We start from the raw sequence: 17,085 nt of genomic DNA, 5'->3' as shown, positions 1-17,085 counted from the left end.
ATTTTTCTCATCAGCTACTTGGGTTATCTTAAATGCCGCTAAATTTACTGATTTATTATTATTTCAGCTATGATCTATAATTTATTTTTCTATACGTTAAATTTTAAATATTTGGAATCACTGAATATTTCGTTCAGTGATTTCAAATATTTATTCCAAATATTTTTCGTTCAGTGATTCCAAATATTTAAAAACAGAAACAAGTCCGGGATAGAAGCACATGGCAGAAAAAAAAAGATTATAGCTAAATTTAACATTTGGAATTTATGGTAAAAACCTTCTAAAATATAAACACAATTATTAAAAAAGGTTAAATTAACAAAATTTGATCATTGGGTATGTGATGTAGAACGTTCCTACTAATTACCACACTAATTTTACATTTACTAATTATACATTTAACACACAAAAAAAATAAGGACATTTTTTAATCTTTTTTTGTATTTAGAAGAACTAACGGCATTTTTCAAAGAGGATTAAGGCTGGAGCTAAAGAAGTGTCCTGTTGTCATTATCAGTATTTGTTTTTTTAATCAAATGACGATATCCTCAAAAAAACAGTCAACAAACAGTCAACGCGTCCTGTGTGGTAAATAGTCACTGTGTGGTAACTACTAGTAGGACCTGATTTAGAAAGATAACCAGTCCCTTTAGCCAGCAGACACCAAGACACAAAATTTTTTTTGTTAGAACAGCAACTTTTTTGTTAGAACAGCAACTAGCAAGGATTTACATTCTAAATAAAACAAAAAAAAATTATTTGTGTATTTATAAAAAGTTTTCAAATAAGCAATCAATCAATAATTTTTTTAACATTGTGCAAAAATATGTTGTCTTTAGAGTGACGAAAACAATGTAAGTTGTTGATTAGTAGTATTTTTCGAAATAATTTCGTGATTGAAATAAAAATTTACTATTATATCATGAATTTCTATACTGAATAATTTTTGCAAATATAAGTTTTTATTTATTTCACGTGTCTACTATTTAAATATATCGGACTAAATGATATCTATATCACATACTTTACAAAAGTGCTCATTATAACACCTGCAAATAGCAATGTTACGGCAGTGAGGTTTTAAGAGTCCTACTAGTTTATACATATTTTACTTCCCTGTCGCTTCCGTGCTGTTTAAAGTGAATCGAAGCAGCTCCTTCATTCTCTATTCCCTCAAATACTTCGTCCACGGATATCCAACAAATAAAAAACACTGTTAATCTCGCTAATTGAATGAATTGTGGGGCCGCAGGGTTTATTTTAATTATGTTAAAAAAAAATTTTAACTTGCACTATAATACCATTATCTTTAAAATTGATTAAGTAGTTTTCGAGATATCGGGGTTTGAAGTTGAAAAATTCTAAATAGGGAAAATCCCCACAATCGCGAGTCACGTGACCCACAACGTTATCGTCGTAAATTCATATTTTGGCAGACATAAGAAGATATTCTTATTTTGTCATTTTTAAGCGGTCTATCGTTTTCTTTTATAGTTTTTTTTGCAAAAAACAAACTTTGCATAAAAAGCAAAATTTAGCTATATTATATAAGACATTTATTACTTTTAAAGTATTTTTAATTGGGTAGGCTGTATTTATAAAATTACAACAAAATAAGGTTATGTTGTTAAACAAACACCTACAGGGAACTACTTGACCAATCTAATAGTAATGGTATTCTCGTGCAAGTTAGAAAAATTTCAACATAAAAAATAAACCCTACGGTGGCTGCACAATCCCTTCAAGAAGTGCTGAATTTTAAATATTTTGTGCTTAATTTAAAAAAAAGGACCTGCAGCGTGGTGTAGTGGTAAGACATGAGGTCTGGGGTTCAATCCCCTCTGATCTCATGCTGTAGCGCCCTTGAGTAGGCGCTATAAACGGTATGAACTCCTGTTGAGCCAGCACTATCAAACTCCTGCTAAGCCAGCACTTATTCAGAAGCATAATTAAAATATATAGATTTTTGCTTGAAATATTTTCTTGAGTTAAGGGGTTTATTAAGAAATTTCACCACTCGACAACTCACATTCCGTATTGGCCCTAACTTTATTTTTCTTTTAAGTTTTAGATATATATTAAAGTGTTTACTAAATAGCAGCATAAAACAAAATTACCAAATAGCAGCATGTTTTTGCACATTATTTGTTAAAAAAATATTCTACAAGCGTTAAGTTTATGTTTACAACCTAATACTAACTGTGTAGATAGCTCTGCAATCTTCAGTAATAATCACAAAGTAACAAGAGGGTTTGATATTTTATATTACCTGAGTAGGTGACAACAATGCTGTTGTCAAATAAAGTAAGTTACAATGCTGTTTGTTAAGTTTGTATAGAGTGTTGTTATTAGTAAATTTAATTGATATATATATATATACACTAAGCTAAAAATATTAAAGAAGGAACTGTTTGTTTGATTTTAGTTTAGACAAATAAGCTATGTCGCAATTAATTTTTTAATAAATAATTTATATATATTTACAGTTATTTTTTTAATAAAATCTACCCAATAAACCCCATCAGAACTTTAAATAGTTATGTCACCATTATTGTGTTTAGGTTTTCTCATGGATCAAATATGTCAAAATTTATATCTTGAATTTAATCGTAGGCACCACCAATATTTATGTTTTTTCTTTATGCCATGGATAATTATTTACCTTTTTTTTAGTTGTTTCATTGTCAAGTGGCCAGTTAGCAACAATTCCACCTTCACAAAGTGGAGATGTTTGGGCAACAGGTTATACAGGTTTAATTGTAACTGCTACAATACCACAATCAACTGATGTTAGTTTTTGTTCATGGACTTCGATTAAATCTGAAGCCCCAACACCGTTTTATAGTGGTGTTTTTATGGAATGCTCTAACACTAATTCAGTCTCCTGTGTAATAGAAGATGGAAATATCTATTCTAACCTCACCTTTTTACAACCTCTTAACAGTTCATCTAATGTTACTTTATTATGTGCTGATAGTAGTGCTACACCTGTTTTAACTCAAGTTTGGGTGATTATTGTTCAAGGTTAGTTATTTTATGAAAGTTTATTATGAGATGGTTTTTATGAGAATTTGCAAAAAGGAGGTTATAGATGGGATCGCCAGTAGGGCAATTGTAAAATATTTTTTTTTGCTCTGCATCTTTTTTTGGTTAAGTAACTATCGATAACTTTTTTTGGTTAAGTAACTATCGATAATTAAGTAACTATCAAAAACTATCGATAACAAAACTTATGTTCTGTAGCGTATAGGCTACTTAAAACAATAAAAATTTTAAGAATGAAGTACAAAACCAAAACTTTCATATTTTACAACAATTTTGTTAAATTGTCCTTCATATCAGTAATTTTTTAGATACGTCGATTATTTAACATGGGTATATTAATATATTTTTACATAGACTTGATTAGAAATAAAATAAAACTTGCTTTATTGTTCTAGAATGTGATTCAACATTTCCATACAATGTTGAAGTTGTTGCAACATCTAGAATTTATAACTCAGTTGGAACCTTTAATTGTTCTAATAAAGGAGAGTTATTTTATTCCAATCAAAGTCAACTTATATCTGATACAACTACTTGTTTGGCAAATGCAATGTGGAGTGGACAAAATAATTTACAATGCTGGACAGGTATTATTTTACACAATGTTAATAAATCTAGATTTTGTCTCGTTTTCGCTAAACATTTGTAAGTGACCAAATTTCACCTGAATGGTTATTTATTTTGGCTATTAAATTTAACCGGCGCCAATGTTGAATGCATGTTGTTAAAGCTTGGCTTACAAAAACAAAAAAATATTCACAATCATTTTAGTAAAAATTTATACAAACAAACAGGTTGTCACGTTAAAGTGACATGTGGGATTTTTTGTTAATTTAATAAATCTAGTTACTACCACAAAACCTTATCGCTCATATTTTGTTTGTTAGGTAAAAAATAAACATGAATAAATACCAAATTAAAACAAAATATCAAAAACAGATATTAACATTAACTGTAATAGTAAATCCAACATAATAGTTAAAACCTCAACTTACCACAAAAAACATAACACTAAGTAAAAAAAAATGCAATCATAATAAACTTACAATAGCAAAAAGCAGCATGACAATTTTGCAAATAAAAGGCAAAAATAAAAACTTCCATTTATGCCCCATAAGTTCTCAAATATTACAAAAGAACAAAGAATATACAAAAAAGCTAATATCACACACTTAGAAATTAATATCACTTAGTAACATCACACACTTAGAAATTAATATCACTTAGTAACAACACACACTTTGAAATTAATATCACTTAGTAACATCACACACTTAGAAATAATATCACTTAGTAACATCACACACTTAGAAATAATATCACTTAGTAACATCACACACTTTGAAATAATATCACTTAGTAACATCACACACTTTGAAATTAATATCACTTAGTAACATCACACACTTAGAAACTAATATTACTTAGTCACACACTTAGAAAATATAAAATTTGTGTTAAGCCGCAAAAAAAAAATTTTTGAAGGATTAAAAATATAAAATTTGTGATTAAATGTTGTTTATAATTAATTATTTATTTAAAAAAATAAATTAATTTAGTTTACTTAATTGAATATCTGGTAAAATTTGTACATAACAGCCCCAATAGTAACACTAAATAGAGTTGAAACAGTGATTGAAGGAAATAGATTGAATTTAACTTGTGATTATGATCAAGTTATCCCTAATGCAACTTCCTCTACTTTTTATATTGGAGAAACCCCAAATCAACAAGATGTGGTAAACATTATTTTTGTTCACTTTTTACAATAAAGTTTATAATATATATTTATTTAAACAGCTGAAATAATAATATTATGCTTAATTTTTTATTTTTTAGCATTTAATAAAAGTTTATTTTATTAACATGTTTGGTTGAAAAATAATACATTTAACAAAAATATTTTATTTTAACTTTTAGAATTTAGCTTTTACAACAGCAAGTTTAACAGCATCTGACAATGGTAAGCAAGTATATTGTCAAGCAAATTCTCCATTTACTCAACTACCAGAATTTGGTCAAACTGGAAGATCAAATATTGCAACATTAAATGTACAATGTAGGTTTAAAATAGTTTTTGTAATATTTTTGTGCAAAATCCAAGAGGTTATGTCTTTTCTATTTTAATTGAATTTTTTATTTTTTAAGATGCTCCTCAATCTGAGATAAAAAAAATAAATTGTTTTTGGATAGTTAATCTAAGTGGCAGTTGTTATGGGATTTTCTCTTCTAATCCACTAGCTGATTCTATAAGTCTTACCAAAGATGGTAAGTTTGCTTACTTATTTTATTTACTAATAATTAGTTTAGATATTATTACTGTGAAGGTAAACCAAGCTCTTTGAAAACATATTTTTTAAATTCCGAAAATCAAGAAATGCAACAGATAGCACTGCTGATTCAAGAAAAGGTTTCAATTATTTTTATATTTTTAAAACCTGTGAAAATTTAAAACACCTACCAAACATTGTTTTTATTTTTTTCCGCATAATATTTCCTTAGGTTTCTTTTAAAGATCAAGGAGAATATATAGCCCACATTATATTGTCCAAGTTTCTTAAAGAAATACTTTTAATTAAGTTTAATGTTAAAGTAAGTTATCAAGATGCGGATTGTATAAATATAAATCAGCCAGTCATTATTGGACTATGTTGCGGGCTTTCCATACTTGCTGTTTTACTTATTTCATCATGGATGTATACCCATTTTAACTACAAAAAAAATAATGTTACAACACAAAGAAAATGCCCGAAGCAACAATTTCAGCAAGGTATTGGTTTTAATTTTTGATTTTATTAATAGTTTATTTATAAACCTTTATCTTACCACTGAAACACTATGTTTGTAATGAAAATTTCCCCTATATAACCATTTTAAACAAAACTGACATTCTTACACAATCTTTCTCTGACAGTTTTGTTTAAAATGGTTATTTAAATGTTTTTATATTTTTTTAAAACTAAACAACTTTACATTAGGTGAAAATGGAGCCTATATTAATTTTAATCAATCTTCAAAGGTAAGTTTTGTTTTTAAAGGCTTTATTTTTACATTTTGAATTAATTCTATTTAAGTAGTAACAAGATTTGGTTCTGGTTTATTAACAATTATTTTTATTTTTTTGTTAATGTTATAATATAATTTCATTGTTTTAGCAAAAAGTTTCTACAACAACTTCTCACCTAGGTAACAATAAGCCAGTAACTTGTAATACAATTATTGTTTTAATTTAATAATAAAGCCATACATTTTTAAGGCTTATCCTTTTCTCCTACATCTCAAAGAATTCAAGAAGATGTAAGGTTTTCTAAACATTATGCATTTTAACAATTATTTAAATATATCTGTTATTGCCCTAAATTTAGTAAAATATTAATTGTGCTAATTTGTTAAAGGGTGAATATGCAAATGTGAGACAAAAAGGAAAATATGAAAATGTAGATGTACAATGCCAAAAAGATCTTTAAAATTTAGGCAATGTTTAACAGCATTACAACTAATTAGTAATTTAAAATTTTAACTGTAATTTTATTTTTTTTTTGATTCGTGCAATTTGTATGTATAATGCAATCTTACTTATGTAATTATGTTGGTTTTTTTGTTTTTTTTTATTAGTTTTTTTGTCCATTTAAATTATTTTACTTTTAATATTAGAACCAAATTGTATTTTTAATATTAGAACTAAAACTTAATCCACTGTTTGTTGTAATAAAATTGACTATATAGGTTAAAACTCAAATAAACTACTTTAATGCTTGACCAATTAGCTGTTGTGGCTTGAGAATCAAATATTTGTTTTTATTAAAATTAGAAATTTTTACAACTGATTATTTTTTTTAATATAAAGAGTGTGGAACCTAAGACTTTCCTTTTGTAGCCCAAGGACAGTGCTGTACTTTCTAAAGTTAATTAATTACTAACCTGACATGGTTTAAATTTTAAGTCAGACAAGCCACGTTCTAGTTTACGAAGTTTATTGATGCAGAATTTAAAAGTCCTATGCTTAGAATCAATTGCACAATAAAATCCCTAGAGTATTGTCAGAAAAAATTTGGTTAGGTGTTTGTAAATTAAAATAAAAATGCAATCTAAAAAATTAATTTGAACCGTCACTACCCCCAAGAAAATTTAACGCCGGTAGTAATAAAAATTTTAAGACCGGGTCTAAAGAATAAAAACTTGCGTACAAAAAAACAAAACCAGTTTATTTGTTTATTTATGCCTATTCATGCCACACTAGTCTTAAGTAAGTTGCTTATTTATTTTACTGTTATAAAATAAAAACATAACTTTTTTACCACTTAACAAAACAATACAAATATTTACAAAAACTGATACGAAAAAAAATTCGATGTATATATGATTTCAAAATGCATGGAATGGAGACAGAGCAAATAATTTTTAATGCCTTAGCATATCATTTTTTGAGTTCTTCTGGTTTTTATAGTATTTTAAATAGTTCAAAAATTATTGCGAAGCTATAAAAGTAACCCTAAACCGAAAAAAAATGTGAATCAATCTTCTTCCAAAAAGGAAAAAAAAATTTTTTCCTCCAAAAATTTTAACTTTTATTTCTTTAAATTGTTTATTGGTGTAGGATCTAATACACTCCTACTGTGGCTTAAACAATTATTAAACCCCAATAGAGTACGCTGTAAAGATGAGCATCGATAAGAAAGCCACACTTAATTAAAATACACAAAATAGTCGTGTTAAATCAAACTCGCTAACTTATTACCAAAACCTGCCCAAGGATTCAATCTACCAAATGTAATCTGTACAAGCGGCTTTTAATCAGAATTGAAACTACAGGAAATGCGAAATAAATGCGACACAAAAATATGACATAAAACACAAAATACAAAGTATATAATCAACAAATTAAGTATAAAAGCGAAAGTCTAATTGTGTGTTAAACCTTACTTCGGCCTTACTTATTTATGAGTTTTTACGTCCAGCGAACTGACCAAAAAGCTATATTGTCAGTTATTTAAAGCGAAATAAAATAGGAGAAAGCGCTTACAAACAATAAAGAAAATACAAAGCATTATCGATAAACAGAACAACAAGTGCGTCATAAATGACGATGGGGAGTGAAAAATCTCCCGCAGCTGGGATCAAGCCGAATGATTCAGCATGAAACGCCGAAGCTCACTAAAAGTGACCTTCCGCTAATAAATCATTTCAAATTTTTAATAAGATCGATAATGGACATAACATACCGGCCCCAAATGACAGAGTGTAATAACACGAGGGCATTTAACAACAAAAATGTTCATTATACGATAACAAAATACAAGAAATAAACACAATAACTATGCATTCGAAACTTCAACAAAAATACAAAGTATTCAGTTAACATTACGTATAACATATAATAACGATAAAACTAACGCTACATCTATAAGGTAGCAAGTGTGTCAGTTCATGCAATACAAGGCACACCTATCACAAAAATACGTTTTACAAAAATGATATGAAAGTGTAAAGAAGAAAAACTGTGAGGCATGCAGGCGTAAATACAAACACAAATAAAACATCGAAAATACAAATTTATGCGACCCCTTCTAAAAGGCAAATTTTGCGAATGTCTCGGGTTAAGGTAGCATATGCAGTGCGCACCTGGACACGGCGCACCATCCCGTTCTTGTCTTTAATGCACTTCTCGACAATCCCCTTCGGCCAGAGTCCTCTCTTCGCGTTCTCATTAACGATTAAAACCACGTCGCCAACCGTGAAATTCCTCATCGGTTGAAGCCATTTTTGTCGCAATTGTAACAAAGGCAAATACTCTTTGGTCCATCGGTCCCAAAATTGATCAGCAAGAAGTTGAACCAACCTCCACGATCGCCTGTAACCGTCTGCCTTGACAAACGTGTCTGGAGGCAGGTCATTGTCTATTGCTCCTTTTAGCAACATACTTGGCGTCAATGCCAATTCATCTTTGCAGTCATCGCTGAGTGGCACCAGAGGTCTGCTGTTCAAGATTCGTTCCACCTCAGCCATCAAGGTTAAAAGTGAAAAATCGTCAAGAATGGTTTCGTCCATTATTAGCCTCATGATTTTCCGAACGGATCGTATCATCCGCTCCCAGACTCCGCCTTGGTGACTCGCAGCTGGCAGATTAAAACTCCAATCAATCTCGTTTTGTAGGAGCGCGTCGTGAATTTGCTTTTTATTCCATCTCCTGATGCCTTCTCGTAGCTCTCTCTCGGCCCCAACAAAGTTTGTGCCGTTATCGCTATAAATTCTTTTTGGACCCAAGCGGCGAGACGAGAATCGGCGGTAAGCATCAATAAAAGCACTTGTTTCTAAGGATTGGGCTACTTCGATGTGAATAGCCCGAGTAGCCATGCAAGTAAAAATACAAGCATATCGTTTAACTTGACTTCTACCACTTTTTGTGAGAATTGGCCCCATGTAGTCAACTCCCACACATGTAAATGGAGGATTATTTGAAGTGACCCTCGGCATCGGTAAAGTGGCCATAATTTGTTCCCCCACTTTAGCAGACCAAAATCGGCATTTTCTACAGCCTCTTAGAATCCTTCTGACAGTGGCTTGTCCGCGTAGAATCCAAAAACGTTCTCGAATGGCGGACAAGACATGAATTGTTCCCGAATGCCCATGCCTGTTATGATAGTTTGTCACAATAAGTTCAGTTACAACATGGTTAGATGGAAGAATCATCGGATGTTTGGTGATTAGAGGGACGGTTGAATTATGTAGCCTGCCACCAACGTACATAATGCCTTTAACTAAAACCGGGCTTAGCTTTCTTAAAGTGCTAAGCTGTTTTGATTTATTTAGATGTTGCTTAGACTTGAATTGTAAAGGCTCGTAAAAAGTTTGGTGGTCATGAAGTTGATTGATCACCTCGGAAAAAGATTGTCGTTGAACTGCCCGCACAATGGCAGCTGTTGCGCTATTTAGTTCTTTTAGCGATAAAAATTCAGGAATGGCGTATTTGTCGTTAGATTTAGCTTTCCGTTGAGACACCTTCCATAACAAAAAGGTGCGATATCGCAGAATCCAGGCGGTTGCTCGTTGTAGGTTTGTAAACGAAGAATAACGACGCCACAAACGCAGTAAACTAAATTGATCACTGCAAACAACATTACACAAGGTCACTGACTTGACCTTAAGATCGGCGGTCAATAACGGCAAGATAGCAGGGCGAACCGGCCAATGTTCGACTGTCTTATAAAGAAAGGTTGGGCCTTTAAACCACAGGTCTGCCTTGTGCAGTTCATTAGGCATTAAGCCTCTTGATGCAATGTCAGCGGGATTTCGCTTTGTGTCAACATGCATCCACTGTTCTGGTTTCGAAAGCGAATGAATCATTTCTAATCGATTAGCGACAAAGGTTTGAAATCGCGTTGATGTGTTTGTAATGTATTGGAGAACGGTTGTAGAATCAGTCTATAAATAAACATTGTCAATTTTATATTCCAGTTCTCGACGTATAAGGTCGCTGAGTTTTACGGCTACCACGGCCGCCGTAAGTTCGAGTCGGGGTACGCTTACAGGCTTAAGGGGAGAAACACGTGCCTTCCCCATTACAAAAGACAAATAAATATTTCCATGCAAATCAATCATGCGTAGATAACTAACAGCACCATAACCCACATTGCTAGCATCACTAAACGTGTGCAGCTCAATACAACAATAATCAACATTTACAGGTTTAAAACATCTGGGTATACTAATGTGCTCTAAATCAACAAGAGTGTTAAGCCAATTATTCCAAGTGTTAATATGTTGTTCTGGAACCAGATCGTCCCAGCCCAACTGTGCAGAACATGCTTTCTGTAAAAGTTTGCGTGCAGGAAGAATAAATGGAGAAGAAAAACCCAATGGGTCATATACCTGACTTACCATCGATAGTATACCGCGTCTCGTGGACGGTTTAGTTTGAACGTTTACCTTTACCTCGAAACGGTCTAAAGAGGTGTTCCAATACACACCAAGCGCTCGCTCGGTTGGCAGTTCGTGTAAGTCTAAATTTACCACCGAAGATGCCAAGTCACACGCTGGGATTGACGATAGTACGGACCTGTTATTACTAATGTATTTCGTTAAATGAAAGCCACCGCTTTTAAGAAGCGGTGAAATAGCAGATATAAGTTCTACAGTATCATCAACAGACTTACACGACTTTAACAAATCATCTACATAAAAGTTACGCTTAATAGTATTTACAACATTCTTATCTGCTTTTGTTGCGTTGTCGTCAGCAGTTTTCCTAAGCGCATATGACGCACAGCTTGGCGACGAAGTTGCACCGAAAATATGCACGTTCATCTGATAGTCAACTGGGGCTCGAGAAAGGTCATTATCGGGCCACCACAAAAATCGCATGGCATCACGATCACATGGTCTCACAAAAACCTGATGGAACATGCCTTTAATATCTGCCACAAGGGCAATAGCCCCTTGGCGAAAGCGCAAAAGCACTCCCACCAGACTGTTAGTAAGGTCAGGCCCCTGTAATAAAACATCATTTAACGAAACACCGCAGTGTTTCGCAGCACAATCAAACACTATACGGAACTTAGGGCCCGTACAGTGGTGTGGTATATACCACGTTATATCATTTAAGCAGTTCCTATTAGCTAATACAGTGGCATGTCCTAATTTTACATATTCATCAATTTTCTCCCTATATTGCCTAAAAATATTAGGGTTAGCAATAAACTTCTTCTTCAAAGATTGCAGCCTTTGAAGTGCCATTTTCCTATTCTTCGGAAGTTTGATATATTCCTCTTTCCATGGTAATCCGATTTCATAGTGTTCGCCGTTCCGCAAAACTGTTTTATCCATAATTTTTAAAGCCCTTTTGTCGTTTAATGACATTTCGCTCCTTTGCTCACAATCAAAGTCATGAAAGTCGCTCGACAAGACATTTAAAATGTCGCTGCATGATGCTGATACTTGTTCAGGTTCATGCATAAAGTTAACATTTATTCGTTGCGATTGTTTCTTTATATTATGGTCCGAGCGAGCCAAACAATGTCCAGCCTAAGGCCGTGTGTAACCCGAAAGGCTGGCCCTTTTTGCCGTAACGCCATTCAGAAACCCTGAATGCATCGTGAACGTTGTTTCCCAAAAGCAGCTCCACTGATTTTGATTTAAGTTCAGGAAACTTCAGGTCACGCAGATGCGGATACATGTTTGCCACCTTTTCCGTAGGAATGCTGTCACTTACGTTGACAATATGGTCGAGCACCAAAAGTTTTTCGACATTAAACGATTCTGTTTCATTGATCCCCTTTACATATAACGAGTCAACTCGGCTCCCATGGCTTGTTACCGAATTTGCTGTGTAGAGCTCGATATGTTCCTTTGTCTCCTTGAGACCCAATTTCTTTGCAAGGCTTGCAGTGCAAATACTTGTATCTGAACCGTCATCTAGAAAGGCGTATGTTTTCACAAAATTACTTTGATTGTTGCCCCAAACTTTAACTGGCACAATCTTGAAACGTTTCACATTTTTTACGCTGTTGTGGGAAACCTCGTTGCATGCCACAATAGCTGACTCGCTTTGCGGCTCCGCACTAGCCTCGGCGCTACTTGGCGGAATATTAATATGCAGGAGAGTATTATGTCTCTTGCCACAATCCCTACAGCCTTTGTCATATTTACAATCTCGGGACTGATGTCCTGCTCGAAAGCATTGAAAACATAAGCGTTTGTTTTTTACGTGCTCACGTCGATCTTGTGGGGTTTTTGATTTGAAAACTCCACATTGCCATAAAGGGTGGTGTTCACTGCAAGATGTGCACTTTTGCACAGGACCATTATATCTTCTTTTGTTGCTTTCCTTTTCAACAGCAGCGGATACACGACCAAGGCGGGTTGCCTTACCTCTAGCGGTGTATTGGGCAGTGGGCACCTTTGACCTGCAGTCCCGTTCAAGCTGCAGGCGGTGTAAAGATCGACGTTGATGTTTCGCAATTCTTTTTACGAACAACATAACATCTTCAAATGTTGGTGTCTTGCCATGATCTTCCATGTCATTAGCGAATTCTTTGTAACTTTTCCAAGCATTTTCTGGAAATCTTCGTAAGACTTTGAAGATTGTGTCTTGACTGTTAAGGTCATATTCAAAGCCACCTGCACTTAAAGTACAAGCACAAAAGTAAAGTTCGTCGGCAAATGTGTTCCAGCCGTCGGCATCAAACTCCTTTAGTTTTGGTGCATTCACTATTTTATTCATTGCGGCTTCTTTGAGTATATCAGGCTGATTGTACTTTTCATGCAGTCTAAGTCGTGCCTCACGGTATGCCTTTGTTCGGTCTGCAATGACGTCACAACCGCAAATCGCTTGTAGGGCCTCCCCAGTATAATATTTAAGTAGAAAACTTAAACGGGCACTGTTATCGTGAATTCTACGTTCAACAAATTCTTCAAAACGTCTTATAAATCCCAAGTATTGTAACACGTTGCCACTGAAGCTATCCAACTCAATCTTTGGCGTGGCAAAATCAAAACTTGAAAATGGCGGTTGATGCTGCTGAACAGGTTGAGGTCGGTCATAAACACGATCCTCTTGGCCGGAAAGATAATCCCTCGGGTCCGCTAATACGGACGGCTTTGGTCGATGTGCCAATGCCGGTGAAACTGCAGTTGGTGCCGGCCCCGCTGCCTTTATTGAGCGATGTGATTTGTCGCCTTCGTATATTCGTAAATGCGACAATGATGTTTCATTAAAGTTCACTTCTGGTTCGGTAACAGGCTTTGCAGCATATTGTTTCAGTCTTAAAGGCAAAACCTCAGAGATGTCGGAGCCAAATTCGCTATCTTCGTATCTCTCAGCAAAACGAACCTTTTCTTGTGCATGAACAATTTGTTTTTGCATTTTAAGTTCCTCGCGTTTCCTGTTTAACTCTTTAACTTTTCTCTGGGCTTCAAGCTCCTGCCGCTGGCGCTTAGCTTCAAGTTCCCTTTCTTGGCGCTGGGCTTCAAGTTCCCTTTCTTGGCGCTGGGCTTCAAGTTCATCTTGAAGTTTGTCAATTTCGTGACGCTGTTTCATAAACTCAGCTGTTGAGCGGACAACTTCCACATTTTCTTCGAGAGCTTCAACGCTTCGTCTGCTGCGGTGCGAGCGACCAGATCTGATCGACCGTCCGGCAACAGAACCTGCTCTTGAAGAAGTTTTACGGACACAGGTCTCCAAATATGCCTGGTACCGATTGTCGGCTACAACTTTCCGCTGTTCTACTTCCTTCAACTTTGAAGTAGCGGAGGTTCTTACATCTCCCTCTGACTGGGAAATATAATTCTTGCACGCGCCTACAACTCTTTCGTAGGCCGTATCAAAGTCACCCTTTAACCTTGTGACTTCTTTACTATCAGAACACTCTGCTTCTATTTCTTTGCAAAGTTTGTTCTCACATCGGGTAAATGCCGATAGAGCATATGTACGATCTTCCTTTGACCCCAAAGGTCCCGACTTAGTAACAGTTTTACTAGTCGAAGTGTCCACAGTGGTGGACGAAGTAACAACCATACCTTCCGTTGTTACGGCGGGAGAAGTGACGTTTCCTTCCTCCATATTTTACAAAAATTAATTAACAACTTAATTAACAAAACCCTATGTATATTATTAACCACACACACAAGTTATTGAATCTTATATTCAACAACTTCGCAAAAGCTAACTATCACAAATTAGCACACAAAAAATGCTTTTAACTACGCACAAGTAATACCTAACAACTTTCCAAATCTTACTAAGGTAAAACTCATAAATCTCGCAATGTAGGATCTAATACACTCCTACTGTGGCTTAAACAATTATTAAACCCCAATAGAGTACGCTGTAAAGATGAGCATCGATAAGAAAGCCACACTTAATTAAAATACACAAAATAGTCGTGTTAAATCAAACTCGCTAACTTATTACCAAAACCTGCCCAAGGATTCAATCTACCAAATGTAATCTGTACAAGCGGCTTTTAATCAGAATTGAAACTACAGGAAATGCGAAATAAATGCGACACAAAAATATGACATAAAACACAAACTACAAAGTATATAATCAACAAATTAAGTATAAAAGCGAAAGTCTAATTGTGTGTTAAACCTTACTTCGGCCTTACTTATTTATGAGTTTTTACGTCCAGCGAACTGACCAAAAAGCTATATTGTCAGTTATTTAAAGCGAAATAAAATAGGAGAAAACGCTTACAAACAATAAAGAAAATACAAAGCATTATCGATAAACAGAACAACAAGTGCGTCATAAATGACGATGGGGAGTGAAAAATCTCCCGCAGCTGGGATCAAGCCGAATGATTCAGCATGAAACGCCGAAGCTCACTAAAAGTGACCTCCCGCTAATAAATCATTTCAAATTTTTAATAAGATCGATAATGGACACAACAATTGGTTTGTAATACCACGTACCACTAACATATTACTACCGCCGTTAAATTTTTTTGTGTTGTTATCGTGTACAATTTACCACAAAAAGAATGATTTTAATTTTAATTCGTTAATGTCGCAAATTGTTTTTAAATATCATAGTTTCATCAAAATTAAACGAGCCGTATACGAAAAAGAATTTTCGCCAATCAACAAAGCTAAAGACAATAAGGCTAAGCTTGTAAGGTAAGGCTGCAAGAATTGTTACCAACTTATCTGTAACCAGACATCTGTGGTAATTTTAAAAGAAAAAATGAAAGAAAAACAATTTTTGAAACTGAATTACATTCCCGAAAAAGAAAAGATAACATAACAACACACTAGCCCGCGACAATATAATAATGCCTTTTTTATCTGTAGGGAATTGGGTCAGGTGAGTGACAGAAAGGTCCAGCAATGTATTAAAATACTTAACTAAATTCCTAGGTAAAACCTTATCAAATAGAATTCTGGCTAACATACTTTATTGATAACAATATATATACAAAAATGGGGGCGATAATATTACAATATTACATTACGCTAAATCATTTCTAAACTGACATCATTATCATATAAAATACACTAACTTCTTTCTCCACAATCACAATTATCAAAAAAATACAACACACTCACAACTTCTCCTTCCACGTAAAGCGACACATTAATCAAATGGTACATAATAGACACAAACTAAATTATTCTGCGATGCGAAAATAAATAATAAACTGGGTTAAATAATACAAAACTACATTACATGGCTGTACGTTTCACTGTCAATTAAAAATGGATGGTAATTCTATATCAATTTAATTAATTATCACAAATTTCAGGAAAAAATATTTTCAGTAAAAATCTGACGCATACATAGAAAAACTATGTCACTATTGATAATGTTTTTTTTATAGGTTTTTACTATATAGTAAAAACTGAACAACAACAGGAAATGTTATCGAGATATAACCTAAATTCAAAATTGGGGCGATGCGTCTATACAATGTTTAACTATTTCAATATAATGACGCAATAAATTTGGTAATTCTAATTACCTTATGGGTAATTAGATCTGTCCTTGAATAAAAAGGCATTTCTTAGTTTTTATACCCTTTTAAGTAACCAATACATATGAATATTGTTTCTTTGTAATTCTCTTATAGTTAATAAATTTGCACGGCTTTTAACCGCATAGAATGGCAGCGAGTTTGCACAGTTATTTGGGTTCACAGAACGAAAGTTATTATTTTGCCTGAGAAGGGGTTCTTACGTATTCTTTTTTGTACTTCATAATAGATTGGTTCGGGTTAATGGTGTTGGTAAAGTTTGTAAATATTTTTGCTTTTGATCGGCGGAAAACATCACGGCTGTCAATGCAGGTGATTTTTGCCGTTCTTTGTGAACCAGCACCACAGCTGTTTTGAGGCTAGGAAAGCCTTTGCAGCGTAATTGATTGCGATGCTAAGTGCTTTTCCTACATATTATATAACATAGCATGTCCGATATGAACCTAAAATTAAAATTTAATTGTTTAGTAAAAAAGACATTTTACGATGGTAATTTGCATTTTGCAATATACAATAAAAATGCATTGAACTTTACGAACAACTAAATTTAGCGGATTTAAGCCTAAACAAA

General features: G+C 33.7%; 3 protein-coding genes across 4 annotated transcripts; 1 reads left to right on the top strand and 2 right to left on the bottom strand.

Moving 5' to 3' along the window:
* Positions 1-834: 834 nt before the first annotated feature.
* Positions 835-6,803, top strand: LOC145753854 (uncharacterized). 2 transcript variants are annotated; one of them, XM_082570354.1, is made up of 12 exons: positions 835-2,304; positions 2,674-3,024; positions 3,441-3,632; positions 4,645-4,784; positions 4,966-5,104; positions 5,194-5,313; positions 5,373-5,455; positions 5,548-5,815; positions 6,024-6,064; positions 6,201-6,231; positions 6,302-6,342; positions 6,441-6,803. In XM_082570354.1, the coding sequence occupies exons 2-12, from the start codon at positions 2,856-2,858 to the stop codon at positions 6,510-6,512; spliced, it is 1,296 nt and encodes a 431-aa protein (XP_082426480.1). In that variant the 5' UTR covers positions 835-2,304; positions 2,674-2,855; the 3' UTR covers positions 6,513-6,803. The 2 variants fall into 2 exon arrangements, with proteins under 2 accessions (XP_082426480.1, XP_082426481.1); XM_082570355.1 differs by lacking the exon at positions 6,302-6,342 and having other exon boundaries at positions 6,441-6,531.
* A 1,795-nt stretch (positions 6,804-8,598) lies between these two features.
* On the bottom strand, positions 8,599-10,389 carry LOC145753314 (uncharacterized). The gene has a single exon (XM_082569724.1). It carries the CDS (start codon positions 10,387-10,389, stop codon positions 8,599-8,601), a length of 1,791 nt encoding a protein of 596 aa, XP_082425850.1.
* A 78-nt stretch (positions 10,390-10,467) lies between these two features.
* On the bottom strand, positions 10,468-14,602 carry LOC145753313 (uncharacterized). Its single transcript, XM_082569723.1, is given in 2 exon segments — positions 10,468-12,033; positions 12,035-14,602. Coding segments are annotated over 2 exon segments (4,134 nt in total).
* Positions 14,603-17,085: the final 2,483 nt, after the last annotated feature.

Source organism: Corella eumyota, chromosome 5, assembly GCF_963082875.1.
Source record: "Corella eumyota chromosome 5, kaCorEumy4.1, whole genome shotgun sequence".
Lineage (NCBI taxonomy): Eukaryota > Metazoa > Chordata > Ascidiacea > Phlebobranchia > Corellidae > Corella > Corella eumyota.
Note: the sequence above shows the minus strand (reverse complement) of the source record. Positions and strands in the feature narration are given on the sequence as shown.